Here is a 19,875-nt window from a genome sequence, read left to right on the forward strand (position 1 = left end):
TACTTGTACACTGCCGCACTGAGTATTATTACTTGTACACTGGAACACTGCCTCACTGAGCATTATTACTTGTACACTGCCGCACTGAGCATTATTACTTGTACACTGCCGCACTGAGCATTATTACTTGTTCACTGCCGCACTGAGCATTATTACTTGTTCACTGCCGCACTGAGCATTATTACTTGTTCACTGCCGCACTGAGCATTATTACTTGTTCACTGCCTCACTGAGCATTATTACCTGTACACTGCCTCACTGAGTATTATTACTTGTACACTGCCGCCATGAGCATTATTACTTGTACACTGCCTCACTGAGCACTATTAGTTGCACACTGCCGCACTGAGCATTATTACCTGTACACTGCCTCACTGAGCATTATTACTTGTACACTGCCACACTGCCACACTGAGCATTATTACTTGTACACTGGCACACTGCCGCACTGAGCATTATTACTTGTACGCTGCCGCACTGAGCATTATTACTTGTACACTGCCGCACTGAGCATTATTACCTGTACACTGCCGCACTGAGCATTATTACCTGTACACTGCCTCACTGAGCATTATTACTTGTACACTGCCGCACTGAGCATTATTACCTGTACACTGCCTCACTGAGCATTATTACTTGTATACTGCCGCACTGAGCATTATTACTTGTACACTGCCGCACTGAGCATTATTACCTGTACACTGCCTCACTGAGCATTATTACTTGTATACTGCCGCACTGAGCATTATTACTTGTACACTGCCGCACTGAGCATTATTACCTGTACACTGCCGCACTGAGCATTATTACCTGTACACTGCCTCACTGAGCATTATTACTTGTACACGGCCTCATTAGTTTTGCATAAACCATGAAGTAACGGGAAACCAGGACTAGCGTATAGGAGTATTCTGCTCCTACAGATGAACTCTCCGGTCAGAGCGCGTCAGGCTGGTGCGATGTCGCTATGACATACAGAAGTCCTCGGTGTACTTTACAACTAGCCTGAACGCTTTGGGTAACATTTCCCTTTGTAATGGAGTCAGGAATCTGTCAGGAGTGGCCGTTTAGCTCATCTGACCCCTCTCATGGCAGAGGGGGGCCGCTGTGTCCACAATAGATGCTGATGCAGATCACGTCGCAGTGGTTCTGTCATCAGTGGCAGAAGCACGTGTGGCGGACCACTCTGTCCTTATGTCCCTGCCGCCTCTGTGGCTATGTTCCTGCCACCCCTGTCCCCGCCACCTCTCCCCATGTCCCCGGCGCCCCTGTCCCTATGTCCCCGCCACCCCTGTCCCTATGTCCCCGCCACCCCTGTCCCTGCTACCTCTATGTCCCCACCATCCCTGTCCCTACTACCTCTGTGTCCCAGTCGCCCCTGTCCCTATGTCCCCGCCGCCCCTGTCCCTGCCACCTCTGTGTCCCCGTCGCCCCTGTCCCTGCCACCTCTGTGTCCCCGACGCCCCTGTCCCTGCTACCTCTGTGTCCCCATCGCCCCTGTCCCTATGGCCCCTGTCCCTATCTATGTTGCTGATGCCTTTCTGTACGTCCTCTCCAGTATGGATCGTTAGGTCTCCAGCAGTTAGGTCGACATGCAGAAAGGTCAACATGGGTCTAGGTCGACAAGCATTAGGTTTGGGCAAGGTTGACAGTCAAAAGGTCGACATGGGGTTTTTCACTATTTTTTTTATCCTAATGTTGACAGTCGACACTGTAACGTAGCACCGTGTCCCCTCACTTGGCTCGCTGCGCTCGGCGCACTATTTTATTCTCCCACCAATCCCTAGTGGATGGTCGGGCATGAAATACCGCCTGTCGGCTCAACAAAAAAGTTCCACTGTTCACCTTGCCCATGTTAACCTAATGCTTGTGTCGACCTAATGACATGCCTACCTTTCTGCATTTCCACCCAATGACCGTATCCCGTCCTCCCTGTCTGTTCACACTAAGGCGGAGTTAGGGGACCCTTAAAAATGTTGCTGTGGGGCCCACAAAACTCTAGTTCCACCCCTGCATGGAGATCTACCATCATTTTCTCACCTGCTTCCTTAGCCATGTCGGGGTAGTCAACGGCATCACGAGGCTTCAGAAACTGCAACAGAGCCTCATTATTATCTATAGGCCTAAAGTAACATGCAACAGAGGCAGAAGCAACAGAGCCTCATTATTATCTATAGGCCTAAAGTAACATACAACAGAGGCAGAAGCAACAGAGCCTCATTATTATCTATAGGCCTAAAGTAACATACAACAGAGGCAGAAGCAACAGAGCCTCATTATTATCTATAGGCCTAAAGTAACATACAACAGAGGCAGAAGCAAAAGAGCCTCATTATTATCTATAGGCCTAAAGTAACATACAACAGAGGCAGAAGCAACAGAGCCCTCATTATTATCTATAGGCCTAAAGTAACGTACAACAGAGGCAGAAGCAACAGAGCCTCATTATTATCTATAGGCCTAAAGTAGCATACAACAGAGGCAGAAGCAACAGAGCCTCATTATTATCTATAGGCCTAAAGTAACATACAACAGAGGCAGAAGCAACAGAGCCTCATTATTATCTATAGGCCTAAAGTAACATGCAACAGAGCCCTCATTATTATCTATAGGCCTAAAGTAACATGCAACAGAGGCAGAAACAACAGAGCCTCATTATTATCTATAGGCCTAAAGTAACATGCAACAGAGGCAGAAGCAACAGAGCCCTCATTATTATCTATAGGCCTAAAGTAACATACAACAGAGGCAGAAGCAACAGAGCCTCATTATTATCTATAGGCCTAAAGTAACATGCAACAGAGGCAGAAGCAACAGAGCCTCATTATTATCTATAGGCCTAAAGTAACATACAACAGAGGCAGAAGCAACAGAGCCTCATTATTATCTATAGGCCTAAAGTAACATACAACAGAGGCAGAAGCAACAGAGCCTCATTATTATCTATAGGCCTAAAGTAACATACAGAGGCAGAAGCAACAGAGCCTCATTATTATCTATAGGCCTAAAGTAACATACAACAGAGGCAGAAGCAACAGAGCCTCATTATTATCTATAGGCCTAAAGTAACATACAACAGAGGCAGAAGCAACAGAGCCTCATTATTATCTATAGGCCTAAAGTAACATACAACAGAGGCAGAAGCAACAGAGCCTCATTATTATCTATAGGCCTAAAGTAACATACAACAGAGGCAGAAGCAACAGAGCCTCATTATTATCTATAGGCCTAAAGTAACATGCAACAGAGGCAGAAGCAACAGAGCCCTCATTATTATCTATAGGCCTAAAGTAACATACAACAGAAGCAACAGAGCCCTCATTATTATCTATAGGCCTAAAGTAACATACAACAGAGGCAGAAGCAACAGAGCCTCATTATTATCTATAGGTCTAAAGTAACATACAACAGAGGCAGAAGCAACAGAGCCTCATTATTATCTACAGGCCTAAAGTAACATACAACAGAGGCAGAAGCAACAGAGCCTCATTATTATCTATAGGCCTAAAGTAACATGCAACAGAGGCAGAAGCAACAGAGCCCTCATTATTATCTATAGGCCTAAAGTAACATACAACAGAAGCAACAGAGCCCTCATTATTATCTATAGGCCTAAAGTAACATACAACAGAGGCAGAAGCAACAGAGCCCTCATTATTATCTATAGGCCTAAAGTAACATACAACAGAGGCAGAAGCAACAGAGCCTCATTATTATCTATAGGCCTAAAGTAACATACAACAGAGGCAGAAGCAACAGAGCCTCATTATTATCTATAGGCCTAAAGTAACATGCAACAGAGGCAGAAGCAACAGAGCCCTCATTATTATCTATAGGCCTAAAGTAACATGCAACAGAGGCAGAAGCAACAGAGCCTCATTATTATCTATAGGCCTAAAGTAACATGCAACAGAGGCAGAAGCAACAGAGCCTCATTATTATCTATAGGCCTAAAGTAACATGCAACAGAGGCAGAAGCAACAGAGCCTCATTATTATCTATAGGCCTAAAGAAACATACAACAGAGGCAGAAGCAACAGAGCCCTCATTATTATCTATAGGCCTAAAGTAACGTACAACAGAGGCAGAAGCAACAGAGCCTCATTATTATCTATAGGCCTAAAGTAACATACAACAGAGGCAGAAGCAACACAAACACTCCCCACGCTGAGCAGGACCGCAGACGCGCACACACACGCACCAGGGAGCGCTCAGACTTGCACACACGCACCAGGGAGCGCTCAGACGTGCACACACGCACCAGGGAGCGCTCAGACGTGCACACACGCACCAGGGAGCGCTCAGACATGCACACACACGCACCAGGGAGCGCGCAGAGGCGCACACACACGCACCAGGGAGCGCGCAGACGCGCACACACACGCACCAGGGAGCGCGCAGACGCGCGCACACGCACCAGGGAGCGTGCAGAGGTGCACACACTCACCAGGGAGCGCGCAGAGGTGCACACACTCACCAGGGAGCGCTCGGACGTGCACACATGCACCAGGGACCGCTCAGACGTGCACACATGCACCAGGGACGTGCGGTCGGACCGCCATGTACACTGAAATAAGTTCATACTATAGCAGGACAGGGCTTACATGCAGTGCGGTCAGACCGCCAGGCACACTGCACCATGTGTTATACTATAGCAGGACAGGGCTTACATGCAGTGGAGCTGGACCACCGGGTACACTGCACCGTGTGTCATACTATGGCAGGGCTTACATGCAGTGTGGCCAGACCACTGGTAACACTGCACAGTGTGTCATACTATGGCAGAGCTTACATGCAGTGCAGTCAGACCGCCAGGCACACTGCACCATGTGTTATACTATAGCAGGACAGGGCTTACATGCAGTGGAGCTGAACCACCGGGTACATTGCACCGTGTGTTATACTATAGCAGGGCAGGGCTTACATGCAGTGGAGCTGGACCACCGGGTACATTGCACCGTGTATCTTACTATAGCAGGTCAGGGCTTACATGCAGTAGAGCTGCACCGCTGGGTACACTGCACCGTCTATCATACTATAGCAAGGCTTACATGCAGTGGAGCTGGACCACCGGGTACACTGCACCATGTGTCATACTATAGCAATGCAGGGCCTACATGCAGTGCGGCCGGACCGTCAGGTACACTGCACTGTGTGTTATACTATAGCAGGGCTTACATGCAGTGAAGCTGGACCACCGGGTACATTGCACCGTGTTTCATACCATGGCAGGGCTTACATGCAGTGCGGCCGGACTGTCAGGTACACTGCACTGTGTGTTATACTATAGCAGGGCTTACATGCAGTGGAGCTGGACCACTGGGTACATTGCACCGTGTGTCATACTATAGCAGGGCTTACATGCAGTGGAGCTGGACCACTGGGTACATTGCACCGTGTGTCATACTATGGCAGGGCTTACATGCAGTGGAGATGGACCGCCGGGTATATTGCACCGTGTGTCATACTATAACAGGGCAGGGCTTACATGCAGTGAAGTTGTACTGACGGGTACACTGCACAGTGTGTCATACTATGGCAGGGCTTACATGCAGTGGAGCTGGACCACCGGGTAAACTGCACCATGTGCCATACTATGGCAGGGTTTACATGCAGTGGAGCTGGACCGCCGGTTATACTGCACCGTGTGTCTCACTATAGCAGGGCAGGGCTTACGTGCAGTGGAGCTGGACCGCCGGGTACATTGCACCGTGTGTCATACTATGGCAGGGTAGGGATTACATGCAGTGGAGCTGGACTGCCGGGTATATTGCACCATGTTTCATACTATAGCAGGGCAGGGCTTACATGCAGTGTGGCCGGACCGCCGGGTACACTGCACCGTGTGTCATACTATGGCAGGGCTTACATGCAGTGTGGCCGGACCGCCGGGTACACTGCACCGTGTGTCATACTATGGCAGGGCTTACATGCAGTGGAGCTGGACCGCCGGGTACATTGCACCGTGTGTCATATTATATGGCAGGGCATACATGCAGTGGAGCTGGACTGCCGGGTACATTGCACCGTGTGTCTTACTATAGCATGGCAGGGCTTACATGCACATGATAGTTCAGTAGGAAAACATGGCAGGGGTTAGTAAAGGGCAATGGTCAGAGGAGATAGACAGCAATCATTAATAAAGCTAAAGTGTGTACAAGGTCACGGACTGTACCCAGGATGCACTATGCCAGGCACCTGCGGCTTCTGCGCTGCACTACGACTGGCCCCTGGAGGTTCTGCTTCATGCATATACCCCTACGTCCGGTCATAGCAGCACCTCTGCACATACAGTCTGTGTAAAACTGTGTACACACGGTGCAATATCACTGGCAATATGGTCGCTGAACAACCATATTGTAAGGGATTTGATTGTGCTGCAGCAATAAGCCGCTGGGTGCACGCTCCCATGTTCAGCCTCCTAATTGTCGCTGGTTCCCTTTGCAGCTCCCCCGCAGAGTCTCCATCTCTGGTCGTTGATGAAAAGGAGACTGCGCAATATATTGCACTGTGTGTACACAGCTTAACTTTTTAGCACCTTGAAAACGGGGAGTTTCCCCCAAAACGCTGGTTTATTGATGCACTTTGCTATGTAAACATAAAAATTGAGCTATATACATGGTATATATAGTGGGTGTATGCGGCCCCGGCATTCTCCAAGCTGACAATTTCCCCGGTGCCTTCCAGTATAGCAATAGGTAATCACAGAGAAATCAAACAGCGGCACTCAGTACATGGATGTACAAACCTTTGAGTACACGTATGAAAAGTTACCTCTGAGTGTCGCTGTTTGATTTGTCTGTGATACACACACACACATTGTATATACAAACATACTGTACATATACACAAACACACACTGAATATGAATATGAATATGAATATATATATATATATATATATATATATATATAAAAATGGGCACTCGGGGACTTTTAATCAACAGGTGAAAGCAGGACAGGCTTTATTCCTTAAGTCAACATTTCGGGGTCTCCCCCGTCGTCCGGACAAACACTCACCATTGTTTGTGCGGACGACGGGGGGAGACCCCGAAACGTTGACTTAAGGAATAAAGCCTGTCCTGCTTTCACCTGTTGATTAAAAGTCCCAGAGTGCCCATTCTTTTCTGCACATGTCTACAAGGGGCTGCAAGGTCCCCACAGCAGGCACCGGGGCAAGTTACAGCATCTGTACACACACACACACACTACATACACACACTGTACACACACACTGTACATACACACACTACATACACATATACACACACTGTACACACACACACACACACTGTACACACACACACACACACACACACTGTACATACACATATACACACACACACACACACACACACTACATACACACATATACACACACTGTACACACACACTACATACACACATATACATACACACACACTGTACATACACATATACACACACACTGTACATACACACACTGTACACACACACACTGTGCACACACATATACACACACTGTACACACACATATACACACTACATACACACATACATACACACACACTGTACATACACATATACACACACACACTGTACATACACACACTACATACACATATACACACACATATACATACACACACACACACTGTACATACACACACACTGTACACACACACACACACTACATACACATATATATACACACACACACTGTACATACACACACTACATACACATATACACACACTGTACACACACACACTGTACATACACATATACACACACACACTGTACATACACACATACACACACTGTACACACACATATACACACACTGTACACACACACACTACATACACACACACACTGTACACACACACACACACTGTACATACACATATACACACACACTGTACATACACACATACACACACTGTACACACACACATATACACACACTGTACACATACACACACTGTACATACACACACACACACAGTACAGGACACAGTTGGCGGGAGAGGAGCAGACCTTGGTCATGCCGACCCCCACCACGTAGACTCTGCGCTGTGCCGGTCCCATGCTGCGGTGAGTGCGGGAGATCAGTGACAGGAGGCCGCGGACTGTGTGAGTTAGGGATGGGTAATCATATGATGTTTCATCGGTAACATCGGATTTATGGTTCCAATGTTCGATGTTTAACCCTGCGATGTTGAGGATCCAATGTTTCATCTACATCGCTAGATTTCTCCCCCGATGTTTTTCTCAATCTTCCAATGTTTTTTCTTTTGTGTGTCAATGTGTGCTGCTTTCAATGCTTTGCAGCCAGCTCACTCTCTCCTTGATTTATATTCATTAAAAAGACTGATAAAAAAAAAAAAAACATTAACAAACATGACAGTATCACTGCTGGCTGGGCTTTCATATGTGTGTGTGGCTGTGTGCTGCTGCTGTGGGTGGTAGCTGACAGTGAAAGACAGTCTGGCCAGCCATTCAGCAGCAGCACACAGGACAGCCCCACCCCTGCCTCACTGCAACTGGTGCTGTTAGTGAGTCACTGTCGCACAAGTCTGGTTTGCATATCAGTGTTGATATACAGACCACACTGTGCTAGAAGCACTACAGCAGACAGCGACACTCCAGGCAGGGAAGAGGAACTGCATGGGTTTTCAAAGATAGCGGGTGCTAGAATGAACAGTATAATATAGTCACTAGTAGTGACATTGTGGTGAACTCCCTTCATATTTATTTATTTATTAATAGTTTCTTATATAGCGCAGCATATTCACTTGCGCTTTACAATAGGAGACAGTGATACAACAAACTGGGCATTTACAGTCTGGTATGAGGGCCCTGCTCGCAAGCTTACAATCTATCAATTGATTTATTATTATGCAGCAAGCATATCACAGCACCTTACAAAGGGCCTGATTCAGTTGTGGATGCAGACATTTGCACAGTTTATTTCTGTGCAGTGATTTATTAGTAACAGCGGCTGCAGATACTGAGTGACAGGTACAGTAGTTTCTATTTGAGGGAGGGGATGGGGGCTGGTTTGTCAAATGCAGACATGTTTCAAACATTAATTTGCAGTTGCACTGGCTCCAGCGTCTTTGTTCTGATGGTTATTCTAAGCAACAATAGGGTTGCTCAGATGTTTGATGTTGGCAATGTTGCATCTTTTATACTTAAGTGGTGGATTTGAGAGTGCAAAGGCATCCGCCTCTGAATTAGGCCCAAAGTTTTTCCATATTAAAACAATCGTGATAAATGTACTTAAAGTATTTTTTTATGAATTATTAATAGCTTGCTATTACAAATGCCAGCATAGTCATGTTTTTTTCATGTGGATAAGTAAATTTGGGGGCCAGTTTGAAAGTATGCTGGACTGGAGTCTCCCCTTCCCCAATTTCTGTTATTCTCCTCACAGTTTTTATTTTGTTTTATTCACCTGTATTGTGAGGCCCATAATTAATGTACCTCAATAGTAGATTCCTATTTTGCTACAAAGAGTTTTTTTCAATGTACTATGTGATTGTTCTATGTAGTATGTTCTATGTTGCACTGTGTGTACAGTTTTTTTGTTATTTTCTATGATTAACATAAGTTATTAGCCTGTTGCTACAGTTAAAAATCTAGGTAAAAATAGCAGATTGTGAGTTGTTGCAATAAAGGTTTGATAGTTAATGCTTCATGTTTTTTTTCCTTCCGTAACAAATTTGATTTACCACAAAACATGAATCATATATCCATTGTGTGTGTATAAACTGCAAGCCTCCAACAAGATAAACTTAATAGAGGGATTATTTATCATTTTAGAAGCTTATTAGTATATTATATGCTTTGGTAACCAGTTTATTTTTAAAAATATCGAAACATCGGTTAACATCGGTTAACATCGGGTTCACAGTACCAATGTTTAGGTCTAAATGATGTTTTGCAACCAATGTTGAAAAACATCATTTGACCGATGTTTTCTTTCGATGTCCCATCCCTAGTGTGAGTGACAGGAGGACACAGGAACTGCACATAATATACCCGGCAGCCGGACACATAAAGCGGCGACACCTCCCCGCCTGCCGGGGGTCCACTCACACAAGTACTGACGCTTTAAGAGGGAGTGTCTACAGCGGCACAGAGACCAATCAGAGAACTGGCACAGGCGGTCTGAGCTGTCAGTTACACGGCCCCTCCTCCAAGATCCGGCTGTAATTACACGCGGTGTCCGCAGGGGGCGCTCCTGGCACAGCCACAGATCCATTCCAGACGGATAATGGGGAGCTCATTGCTGCTGGGGCTGCTGGCTGCCGGGGCCCGTAGCGGGCTGCGCTGGGGGTCAGTGCGGGGACTCAGCAGCTCTGCCCCGGGGCACAAGGAGGTCCGTGTCACCCCGCTGGAGGGGCGCAATGCGGGTGAGTAGCGGGGCCGCGGCCTGTGTATGTATATATAATCCTGTAACCCGGGTCACTATACACACATGATCCTGTGCACACTGCCCTGTAACCCGGGTCACTATACACACATGATCCTGTGCACACTGCCCTGTAACCCGGGTCACTATACACACATGATCCTGTGCACACTGCCCTGTAACCCGGGTCACGATATATATATCATACCTGCCTACCTGACCCTCTCCAGGAGGACACAATGCTCTTCTCCTGGGCTTCCCTGGTAATGTAGGATTGCCAGCACCTGTGGTGACACCATTCTTATCAGTTACCTAGCTCCCCACAGGTGCTGGCAATCCTACATTATCCATACCTCCCAGCATGCCCCTCTCCAGGAGGACACAATGGTATGTTCCTGAGCTTCCCTGGTAATGTATGATTGCCAGCACCTGTGGTGACCCCTTTCTTATCAGTTACCTAGCTCCCCACAGGTGCTGGCAATCCTACATTATCCATACCTCCCAGCATGCCCCTCTCCAGGAGGACACAATGCTCTTCTCCTGGGCTTCCCTGGTAATGTAGGATTGCCAGCACCTGTGGTGACACCTTTCTTATCAGTTACCTAGCTCCCCACAGGTGCTGGCAATCCTACATTATCCATACCTCCCTGACCCTCTCCAGGAGGACACAATGCTCTGTTCCTGGGCTTCCCTGGTAGTGTAGGATTGCCAGCACCTGTGGTGACACCTTTCTTATCAGTTACCTAGCTCCTCACAGGTGCTGGCAATCATACATTATCCATACCTCCCAGCATGCCCCTCTCCAGGAGGACACAATGCTCTGCTCCTGGCCTTCCCTGGTAATGTATGATTGCCAGCACCTGTGGTAACACCTTTCTTATCAGTTACCTAGCTTCTCACAGGTGCTGGCAATCCTACATTATCCATACCTCCCAGCATGCCCCTCTCCAGGAGGACACAATGCTCTGCTCCTGGGCTTCCCTGGTAATGTAGGATTGCCAGCACCTGTGGTGACACCATTCTTATCAGTTACCTAGCTCCCCACAGGTGCTGGCAATCCTACATTATCCATACCTCCCAGCATGCCCCTCTCCAGGAGGACACAATGCTCTGCTCCCGGACTTTCCTGGTAGTGTATGATTGCCAGCACCTGTGGTGACACCTTTCTTATCAGTTACCTAGCTCCCCACAGGTGCTGGCAATCATACATTATTCATACCTCCCAGCATGCCCCTCTCCAGGAGGACACAATGCTCTGCTCCTGGACTTCCCTGGTAGTGTAGGATTGCCAGCACCTGTGGTGACACCTTTCTTATCAGTTACCTAGCTCCTCACAGGTGCTGGCAATCATACATTATCCATACCTCCCAGCATGCCCCTCTCCAGGAGGACACAATGCTCTGCTCCTGGGCTTCCCTGGTAATGTAGGATTGCCAGCACCTCTGGTGACACCTTTCTTATCAGTTACCTACAGCAGCTCCCCACAGGTGCTGGCAATCATACATTATCCATACCTCCCAGCATGCCCCTCTCCAGGAGGAAACAATGCTCTGCTCCTGGGCTTCCCTGGTAATGTATGATTGCCAGCACCTGTGGTGACACCTTTCTTATCAGTTACCTAGCTCCCCACAGGTGCTGGCAATCATACATTATCCATACCTCCCAGCATGCCCCTCTCCAGGAGGGACTCAATGCTCTGTTCCAGGGCTTCCCTGGTAATGTAGGATTGCCAGCACCTGTGGTGACACCTTTCTTATCAGTTACCTAGCTCCCCACAGGTGCTGGCAATCATACATCATCCATACCTCCCAGCATGCCCCTCTCCAGAAGGACACAATGCTCTGCTCCTGGGCTTCCCTGGTAATTTATGATTGCCAGCACCTGTGGTGACACCTTTCTTATCAGTTACCTAGCTCCCCACAGGTGCTGGCAATCCTACATTATCCATACCTCCCAGCATGCCCCTCTCCAGGAGGACACAGTGCTCTGCTCCTGGGCTTCCCTGGTAATGTATGATTGCCAGCACCTGTGGTGACACCTTTCTTATCAGTTACCTAGCTCCCCACAGGTGCTGGCAATCATACATTATCCATACCTCCCAGCATGCCCCTCTCCAGGAGAACACAATGCTCTGTTCCTGGACTTCCCTGGTAATGTATGATTGCCAGCACCTGTGGTGACACCTTTCTTATCAGTTACCTAGCTCCCCACAGGTGCTGGCAATCCTACATTATCCATACCTCCCAGCATGCCTCTCTCCAGGAGGACACAATGCTCTATTCCTGGGCTTCCCCGGTAATGTATGATTGCCATTACCTGTGGTGACACCTTTCTTATCAGTTACCTAGCTCCCCACAGGTGCTGGCAATCATACATTATCCATACCTCCCAGCATGCCACTCTCCAGGAGGACACAATGCTCTGTTCCTGGGCTTCCCTGGTAATGTAGCACCTGTGATGACCTAGTTAATTGATGAGACAGGTGTTTCCCACAGGTGCTGCAATCATACATTACCAGGGAATCCCAGGAACAGAGCATTGTGTCCTCCTGTAGTGGTGTCAGGAGCAGCTGTACCACCCCAGGAGTGCCAGTCCACCCCACAAAGCATATACTGTACACCCCACAATGATATATACATACATACATACATACGATCCCCACACAGCCTGTCGCCCCCATATACTGTACCCCGCTCCGCTCCCTTTTGTCCTCCTGCTCCCATGCATTGTCCCTCCATCACCACAGATCCGTGTGCTTATATTCAGTGTGCGGCCAGTACACTCTACACCAGCAACACTTAATCCCTTTTCCAGCCTCTAGCTAAGTGATTTTAAACCTTATTTTCTATTGTCCATCCTGGTGACACAGCTTAACCATGGGGTGTAGTAGGGTCCGTAGGACCTTTGTTCTGAGAGGCCGGCTCCTCCCTCACTGCATCTTGGAAACGTCAGTTTCATTTTAGGTGCCCACCGGCGTGGGTGCTTATGCTGTGCATTCAGCAGCCTTGAGTTAGAGATTTTTTATTTTATTAATTTTACTTTAGTGCAGGTCAGTGTATCCTGGGGAAACTTTTATACACTATTTGCAGCACTGCGGGCGCTGACCCCTTTCATTGGTCTCCTGGGCCCCAGGGAACCTGAAATCGTCTCTCAGCTAGTGAGGGGTCTTGGATGGCGGAACCCCATTATGGCGCCACCACTTACAAGAGCTTGTCAGTGCACTCCATATTAAAATGGAGGACAAACTGGCTATATGAGCCCTGCGCAGAGTTCTTTCTTGCCAGGTCCGGTGGTGAAGCAGGGCGGTGTTCTCGCTTTAGTGTTTTTCACCCTTCCTTTTGTTCACCCTGCCAGGGTGGAGCGTTTGGCAGGGGTCAGACAGGTAGAGGAAAGTTTCCCTCAAGAAGGGGAAAGGCTTCCAAGTCCTGTTTTGGTGCCTTTACCAAGAAGCAATTGTCCAAGCCTGAGGATAAATCCTCAGCACGATGGGGTGCGGACTCCTCATTCCGGGAGCAGCGTGGGCGGTCGCCTCCTAGATTTTCAGGATGTTTGTTCAGCAACACTCGGCATCAGTGGTTGAGGGCGGTAATCTCTCAAGGTAACAAGATCATCTTGAAAGGGAATCCTCCAAGACATTACTTACCGCGGGAGGCAGGGAAGAGAGGAGCTCTATTGGGGGGGGGGGGGGTGGTGTCTTCGTTTGCTCACCACAAGGGGGGTGGTGATTCCAGTACCTGCACAAGAACAGAAGCTGCAATTTTTAGGGGTGGTGTTGGACACTCATTTGCATCAAGTGTTTTTGCCAGAGGACAAAGCCAAGGTGGTGCAGAGCTTAGCCTGGTTGGTTCTCAGGGCTCTACACCTGTCGGTCTGGATGTGTCTGAGACTGTTGGGTAAAATGGTGGCCATGTTCAAGACCCTGCAGAATGCAAGATTTCATTAGATGTGTTCCAGTGGAACATTCTGACTTCTTGGTCAGGGAATATTGACACCATGAAGTTGGAAAGGATTTCTCTGACACAGGAGTTGAGATTCCCTACTGTGGTTGATCTCTGCTGTCCTGGTTATTAGTCATGACCAATGCAAGTCTCAAGGGTTGGGGAGCTGTGGTTCTCAATCTCAGGCTTCAGAGACTGTGGTTGGAGGCGACTCTGCCTATAAATATCCTGGAGCTCAGAGCAGTTCTAAAGACCGAGACTGTTTTAACAGGCTTTCCAGTGAGAATTCAGTCCGACAACGCCACCGTTGTGGCATACTTGAACTACCAGGGAGGTACTCGCAGCAGGTTGGCGAGAGGTCTCACAGATATTCCAGCGGGCTGAGTCCCATGTTCCAGCGGTGTTTATTCCTGGGATCTGGAATGTGGAGGTAGACTTCCTCAGCAGATCGGAACTGCAGGAGGGGGAGTGGGCCTTACACCCTAAGGTGTTCAGGGACATCACAGTACGCTGGGGAATTCCGGAGATGGACCTGATGACTTTGAGGCACAATTGTTAGGTCCCACTGTTCTGTTCATGGACCAGAGATCCAACGGCGTGGGCTATGGACGTCATGCAGTGCCTTGCAAATTCAAGCTGGCACACATCTTTACACCGTTTATAATGCTGGCTCAAGTTCCCAAGAGGATTCGGCTTCATGGGTTGCAGGTAATTCTGGTGGCTCCAGACCGGCCCAGGAGGTCCTGGTATTCGGACATTCTCAGGTTGTCAGTAGCATCTCCGTGGTGCCTACCTCTTCGTCCAGATCTGCTTTGTCAAGGCCCGTTCTTTCACCAGGACCTAGCTTGGATAAATTTGACGGCGTGGCATTTGAAATCTCATTATTGAAGAAGGGATTTTTGGATGCTGTGATCCAGGCGATGCTTAAAGCTAGGAAGTCTGTCTCAGTGGCTATCTACTATAGGGTGTGGAAGATCAGATGGTGTTAGAGACAAAAGGTTCAAATTGGCTAGAATTTTGGGTTTCCTTCAGGACGTTTTTTCAGTGGGGTTGAGTCTTCAATCCTTGAAGGTGCAACTGTCCGCACTTTCCATTTTCTTTCAAAAAAGGATGTCTTTTACCAGAGGTTCAGTGTTTCCTTCAAGGTGTGGTGCGTATTTGACCACCTTATCGTCAGCCAGTGGCTCTGTGGGTTTTGAAGTTTTTTTTGTCATGGAAATTAGATTTTCTTCTAGCTATCGCTTCGGCAAGGAGAATGTCAGAATTAGGGGCTTTGTCCTGTAAGCCTCCCTTCTTAATCTTTTTCGTGAGGATAGGGCTGTTCTTCGTACAGTTCCGAAATTTTCCATTTAAACCAGGAGATTATGTTTCCAGTGTCTTTGCCCTCCTTAGGAGACCAGACACAGGGACAAATTGATGCTTTTGGATGTGGTTTGTGCTTTGCGCATTTACTTGGACATAAGTGAAATCTTTTTGCAAGACAAATATGATACCAGATACAAGTGGAGTGCCACAGGGTTCGGTACTAGGGCCCATTTTATTTAACATATTTATCAACGATATTGGGGTGGGAATACTCAGCAATGTTTCCATATTTGCTGATGTCTCAAAACTGAGTAGAGTTATTAGATCAACTGAGGATGTCTCCGCGCTTCTGAATGATCATAATAAACTAGTTGAGTGGGCAAAAAAGTGGAAGATGAGGTTGAGCTGATGTTATGCACCTCGGGAGACATAACCAGTGTGCTAGTTACAACCTAAGCGGGGAGGCGTTGGGTATTTCAGTAGTTGAATAGGATCTAGGAGTCCAAATAGATAAACTGGGGTATAGTGCTCAATGTCATAAAGCAAAAAATAAGGCCAACAGGATACTAGCACGTATAAAAAAAAAAGGGGCATAGAAACTAGGGACTCAAAAGTAATTATGCCTCTGTACAAATCATTGGTTAGACCACACCTAGAATATGGAGTACAATTCTGGGCCCCGCACTATAAAAAGGACATCATAGAACTGGAAAAAACCCAAAGGAGTCTAGGACACGTGGGCACAAGTTTAGATTAGAAGAAAGAAGATTTAATTTCCTTTTAGAAGGAAAAAAAAATTTCACGGTCAGGGCAACCAAACTATGGAACTCTCTTCCTGGAGAGGTGGTGTCGGCAGACACAATAAATACGTTTAGAACAAGGTTGGACAAACATTTTATTGGTAAAAACCATCCAGGGGTGTCTTTAAAAAATCAGAATACGCTACATATAACAAGGGATAAGCCAATTAAACCTAGTTTGAACTCGATGGATGCCAGTCTTTATTCAGCCTCACCTACTATGTAACTATGTAATTGATACCTTGCTGGTGCTGTATGATGTACATATGAGAGGGTGGCCGGCTTCTAAGCAGACTATCACTAGATGATGGTCGGTCATAGCTTTTGCCTACAACAAAGTTGGTCGTCCAGTTCCGGCCAGGGTGAATGCCCATACGAGGTATGTTGCATTCTCTTGGGCTGTGCGTCACGGGGCTTCAGCAGAGCAGTTATGCAGGGCTGCCACTTGGTCCTCTGTTCACACATTCACCAAATTCTGCCGGTTTCATGAGTTTGCGTCGGAGGAGGCATCATTTGGGCGAGCAGTGGTATGAGCTGCGGACCTGAGCGTACCCTCCCAAAGGACCGGCTCTTGAACGTCCCATGGTTGAGCTGTGTCACCAGGATGGATGTTAGAGAAAAGGGGATTTTTGTAAGACCTTACCTTCAAATCCTTTCTCTGAGTCCATCCTGGTGACACAGCGATCCCTCCCTTACGCTCAGTAAGTGTTATACGGTTTCATGTTACATTTTCATGTTATATGGTTATTGTTTGATTGTGCATATTAATATGTTCAGGCGATGTACTGAGTAATGTATCCTAGTGGGCTCTTGAAGTTTGAACTGAAGTTTCTGGGATGCAGCAGGGGAGGAGTCTGCCTCTCAAAGACATAGCATAGGTGCCTGGCTCCTTCAGACCCCACTACATCCCAAGGTTGATCTGTGTCACCAGGATGGACTCAGAGAAAGGGATTTGAACGGTAAGTTCTTACACAAATCCCCCTTTTAGCTCATGGCACACCAGATAAGATGTTAAAATTGCCAAGTCACACCACCACCCGCAGGAAAAAACTAATTTGTTGGCCCCCACATGAACAAAAAAAATCACATTAGTCCTCACATAAAAAAAAAAAAAATCATTCACATTGTCCCTCATAGAGCACAGAAATAAAACACCCGTCACTCTGGGAGCTGCCTTCCCCCCCCCCCCCCCCCCGTCACTCTGGGAGCTGCCTTCCCCCCCCCCCCCCCCCCCCCTTGTCACTCTGGGAGCTGCCTCCCCCGCGGCACTCTGCGAGCTGCCTCCCCCCCCCCCCCCCCCCCCGCGGCACTCTGGGTGCTGCCTCCTCCCCCCCCCCCGCGGCACTCTGGGAGCTGCCTCCCCCCCCCCCCCCCCCCCCGTCACTCTGGGAGCTGCCTCCCCCCCCCCCCCCCCCGTCACTCTGGGAGCTGCCTCCCTCCGTCACTCTGGGAGCTGCCCCCCTCCGACACTCTGGGAGCTGCCTCCTCCCCCCCCCCGCGGCACTCTGGGTGCTGCCTCCTCCCTCCCCCCCCCCCGCGGCACTCTGCGAGCTGCCTCCCCGCGGCACTCTGGGAGCTGCCCCCCCCCCCTGCGGCACTCTGGGAGCTGACCCTCTCTCCCCCCCCCCCCCCCGCGACACTCTGGGAGCTGCCTCTTCTCCCCCCCCCCCCCCCCCCGCGGCACTCTGGGAGCTGCCCCCCCCTCTCTGCTTATGTAGAATGCTGATGACGGTGGTGTCGTCTTTGTCTCAGGTATCGCCGAGATTGTCATGTGTCGGCCTCGTGCTCTGAACTCATTGGGAAAACTATTCGTTAACGAGGTAATGACACAATAATAAGCAATGTATCTTCTGTTAAACCTAGAACTTTAATGACCAGCCAATCAGCTAACTGCCACGTTACAGGTTGTGTTTGGGACTTTGGGGGTTATTCTGGTTCATTCGCTCGGATGCGAATTTGCGTCCTTGTGAGTGAACCAGGTCCCGCCTTGCGAATGGTGGTACGCCGGCCCACCATTCGCAAGGCGCATACGTTTGCAATGGCTGCGAATTAATGTTTTACATAAACACCCATTCGCAGGCCACTGGGACCGTCCCACGTCTTTTGATGTCTCCGACAACCTTACATATGCGTGTACGCTCATGGGGAAGTGGGTGGGCAGCTGACATCCGGAGATGTCAGCTGCCCGCCCCTCGCATGTCCGTCATGGCCTCATAAGCATGAGAACGCCCATGACGCTGGGCATTCCCATATGCTAATGGGCCAGGCCACCGCTCTCTGCCCACAATGATGGGTGCGTGCACACAGTGCAAACATTGGACACGCTGCTGCAAATAAACCTGAATAAGTCCTTTCTATACGTACAGTATATGTCATTATTGTCCCTCCTACTAGTGATCGTCCTTTACACTGATCACACAAATGTCTTCTAGTTTTTCCGCTCTGTGGCTGATCTTCGGCATGACGCCAGCGTGCGAGTGGTGGTGGTCAGGGAGCGCCGTCCCTGGAGTATTTTGCGCAGGTAAGGTGCGTGCCCATGGCAGTACCCAGACTATGTCCTGTACATGTATGAGATTAATCAGTTGCTCTCTGCTTTTGTTTGTTGCTGCGATGAAGAGAACATGGTGAGTATGGCCGCTCCCACCTGGCACCATCATTACATATCTTCCACTTGTGTTACCACGACTCCTCAGTGGTAGGCCTGGGAACCGTTGTCCAATGGCTGGAGGGCCAGATTCGGACATGTAGAAGATAAATTTCACTTTTCATCAAGGTCCTTCATAGATCTGCAAGAACTTCTATCAATGGATTGAGAGACGAATGAGGTGCGCACACAGCTTGCGAGTCCAACACACGTCTTTGCTTTGGGATTTATGACCCAGATACTGTACATGCAGATACAGTTTCCATACGACCTATACATGAGAGACTGAATCTTTGTTTCAGGGTCCTGCTCACCCTCCCGCCCCTCCTCTTTAGGTACCAAGACTTTCCTATGTTGTGAGGCCTACTTCATGTTCTCTGTGTTCGTGTGGGAGCAGTTCTAAACTTACTAACAGAAGAACAAAGAATATAGGCAATAAGCGGCCCTCCAGCTGTTGATGAACTACACATCCCAGCATGCCTTGCATTAGTTTCAGCATGGCCAAATAGCAAAACTAAGGCAGGCATGCTGGGATGTGTAGTTCATCAACAGCTGGAGGGCCACTTAATGCCCAGCCCTGATATAGAGTGTCAGCATCTATTCTAATTCTAAAATAAGAGACAAAATGGCTTCTCTCATGATTCTTATATTGTTGTCTTTCAGACACTATGGTGATATTTGCGCAGTTCATTACGTACTATGCAGGTGACGGAGTTTATGGTAGTGAGAAATTGCCCACAGATGGGTGGGCCCAGGGGCGTGTCTATTCAGATGTGGGCGTGTCAGGTCA

At 48.4% G+C, this 19,875-nt stretch overlaps 2 protein-coding genes across 2 annotated transcripts in view; one reads left to right on the top strand and one right to left on the bottom strand.

Moving 5' to 3' along the window:
• The window catches only part of SCP2 (sterol carrier protein 2), a 96,942-nt gene extending 88,792 nt beyond the window's left edge, over nucleotides 1-8,150 (bottom strand). Inside the window, exons 1-2 of the mRNA XM_083157921.1 lie at nucleotides 8,019-8,150; nucleotides 2,041-2,092 (exon numbers count right to left, since the gene is read on the bottom strand). Coding sequence (XP_083014047.1) covers nucleotides 2,041-2,092; nucleotides 8,019-8,069 — 103 coding nt within the window. The 5' untranslated portion in view covers nucleotides 8,070-8,150. The remainder of the gene's footprint in view (nucleotides 1-2,040; nucleotides 2,093-8,018) is intronic.
• A 1,835-nt stretch (nucleotides 8,151-9,985) lies between these two features.
• The window catches only part of ECHDC2 (enoyl-CoA hydratase domain containing 2), a 51,359-nt gene continuing 41,469 nt past the window's right edge, over nucleotides 9,986-19,875 (top strand). Inside the window, 4 exon segments of the mRNA XM_083157923.1 lie at nucleotides 9,986-10,399; nucleotides 18,194-18,261; nucleotides 18,874-18,933; nucleotides 18,935-18,962. Of these exon segments, the coding sequence (XP_083014049.1) occupies nucleotides 10,261-10,399; nucleotides 18,194-18,261; nucleotides 18,874-18,933; nucleotides 18,935-18,962 (295 nt within the window). The 5' untranslated portion in view covers nucleotides 9,986-10,260.

The sequence above is a fragment of the Crinia signifera genome, chromosome 8, assembly GCF_055691185.1.
Source record: "Crinia signifera chromosome 8, ASM5569118v1, whole genome shotgun sequence".
Lineage (NCBI taxonomy): Eukaryota > Metazoa > Chordata > Amphibia > Anura > Myobatrachidae > Crinia > Crinia signifera.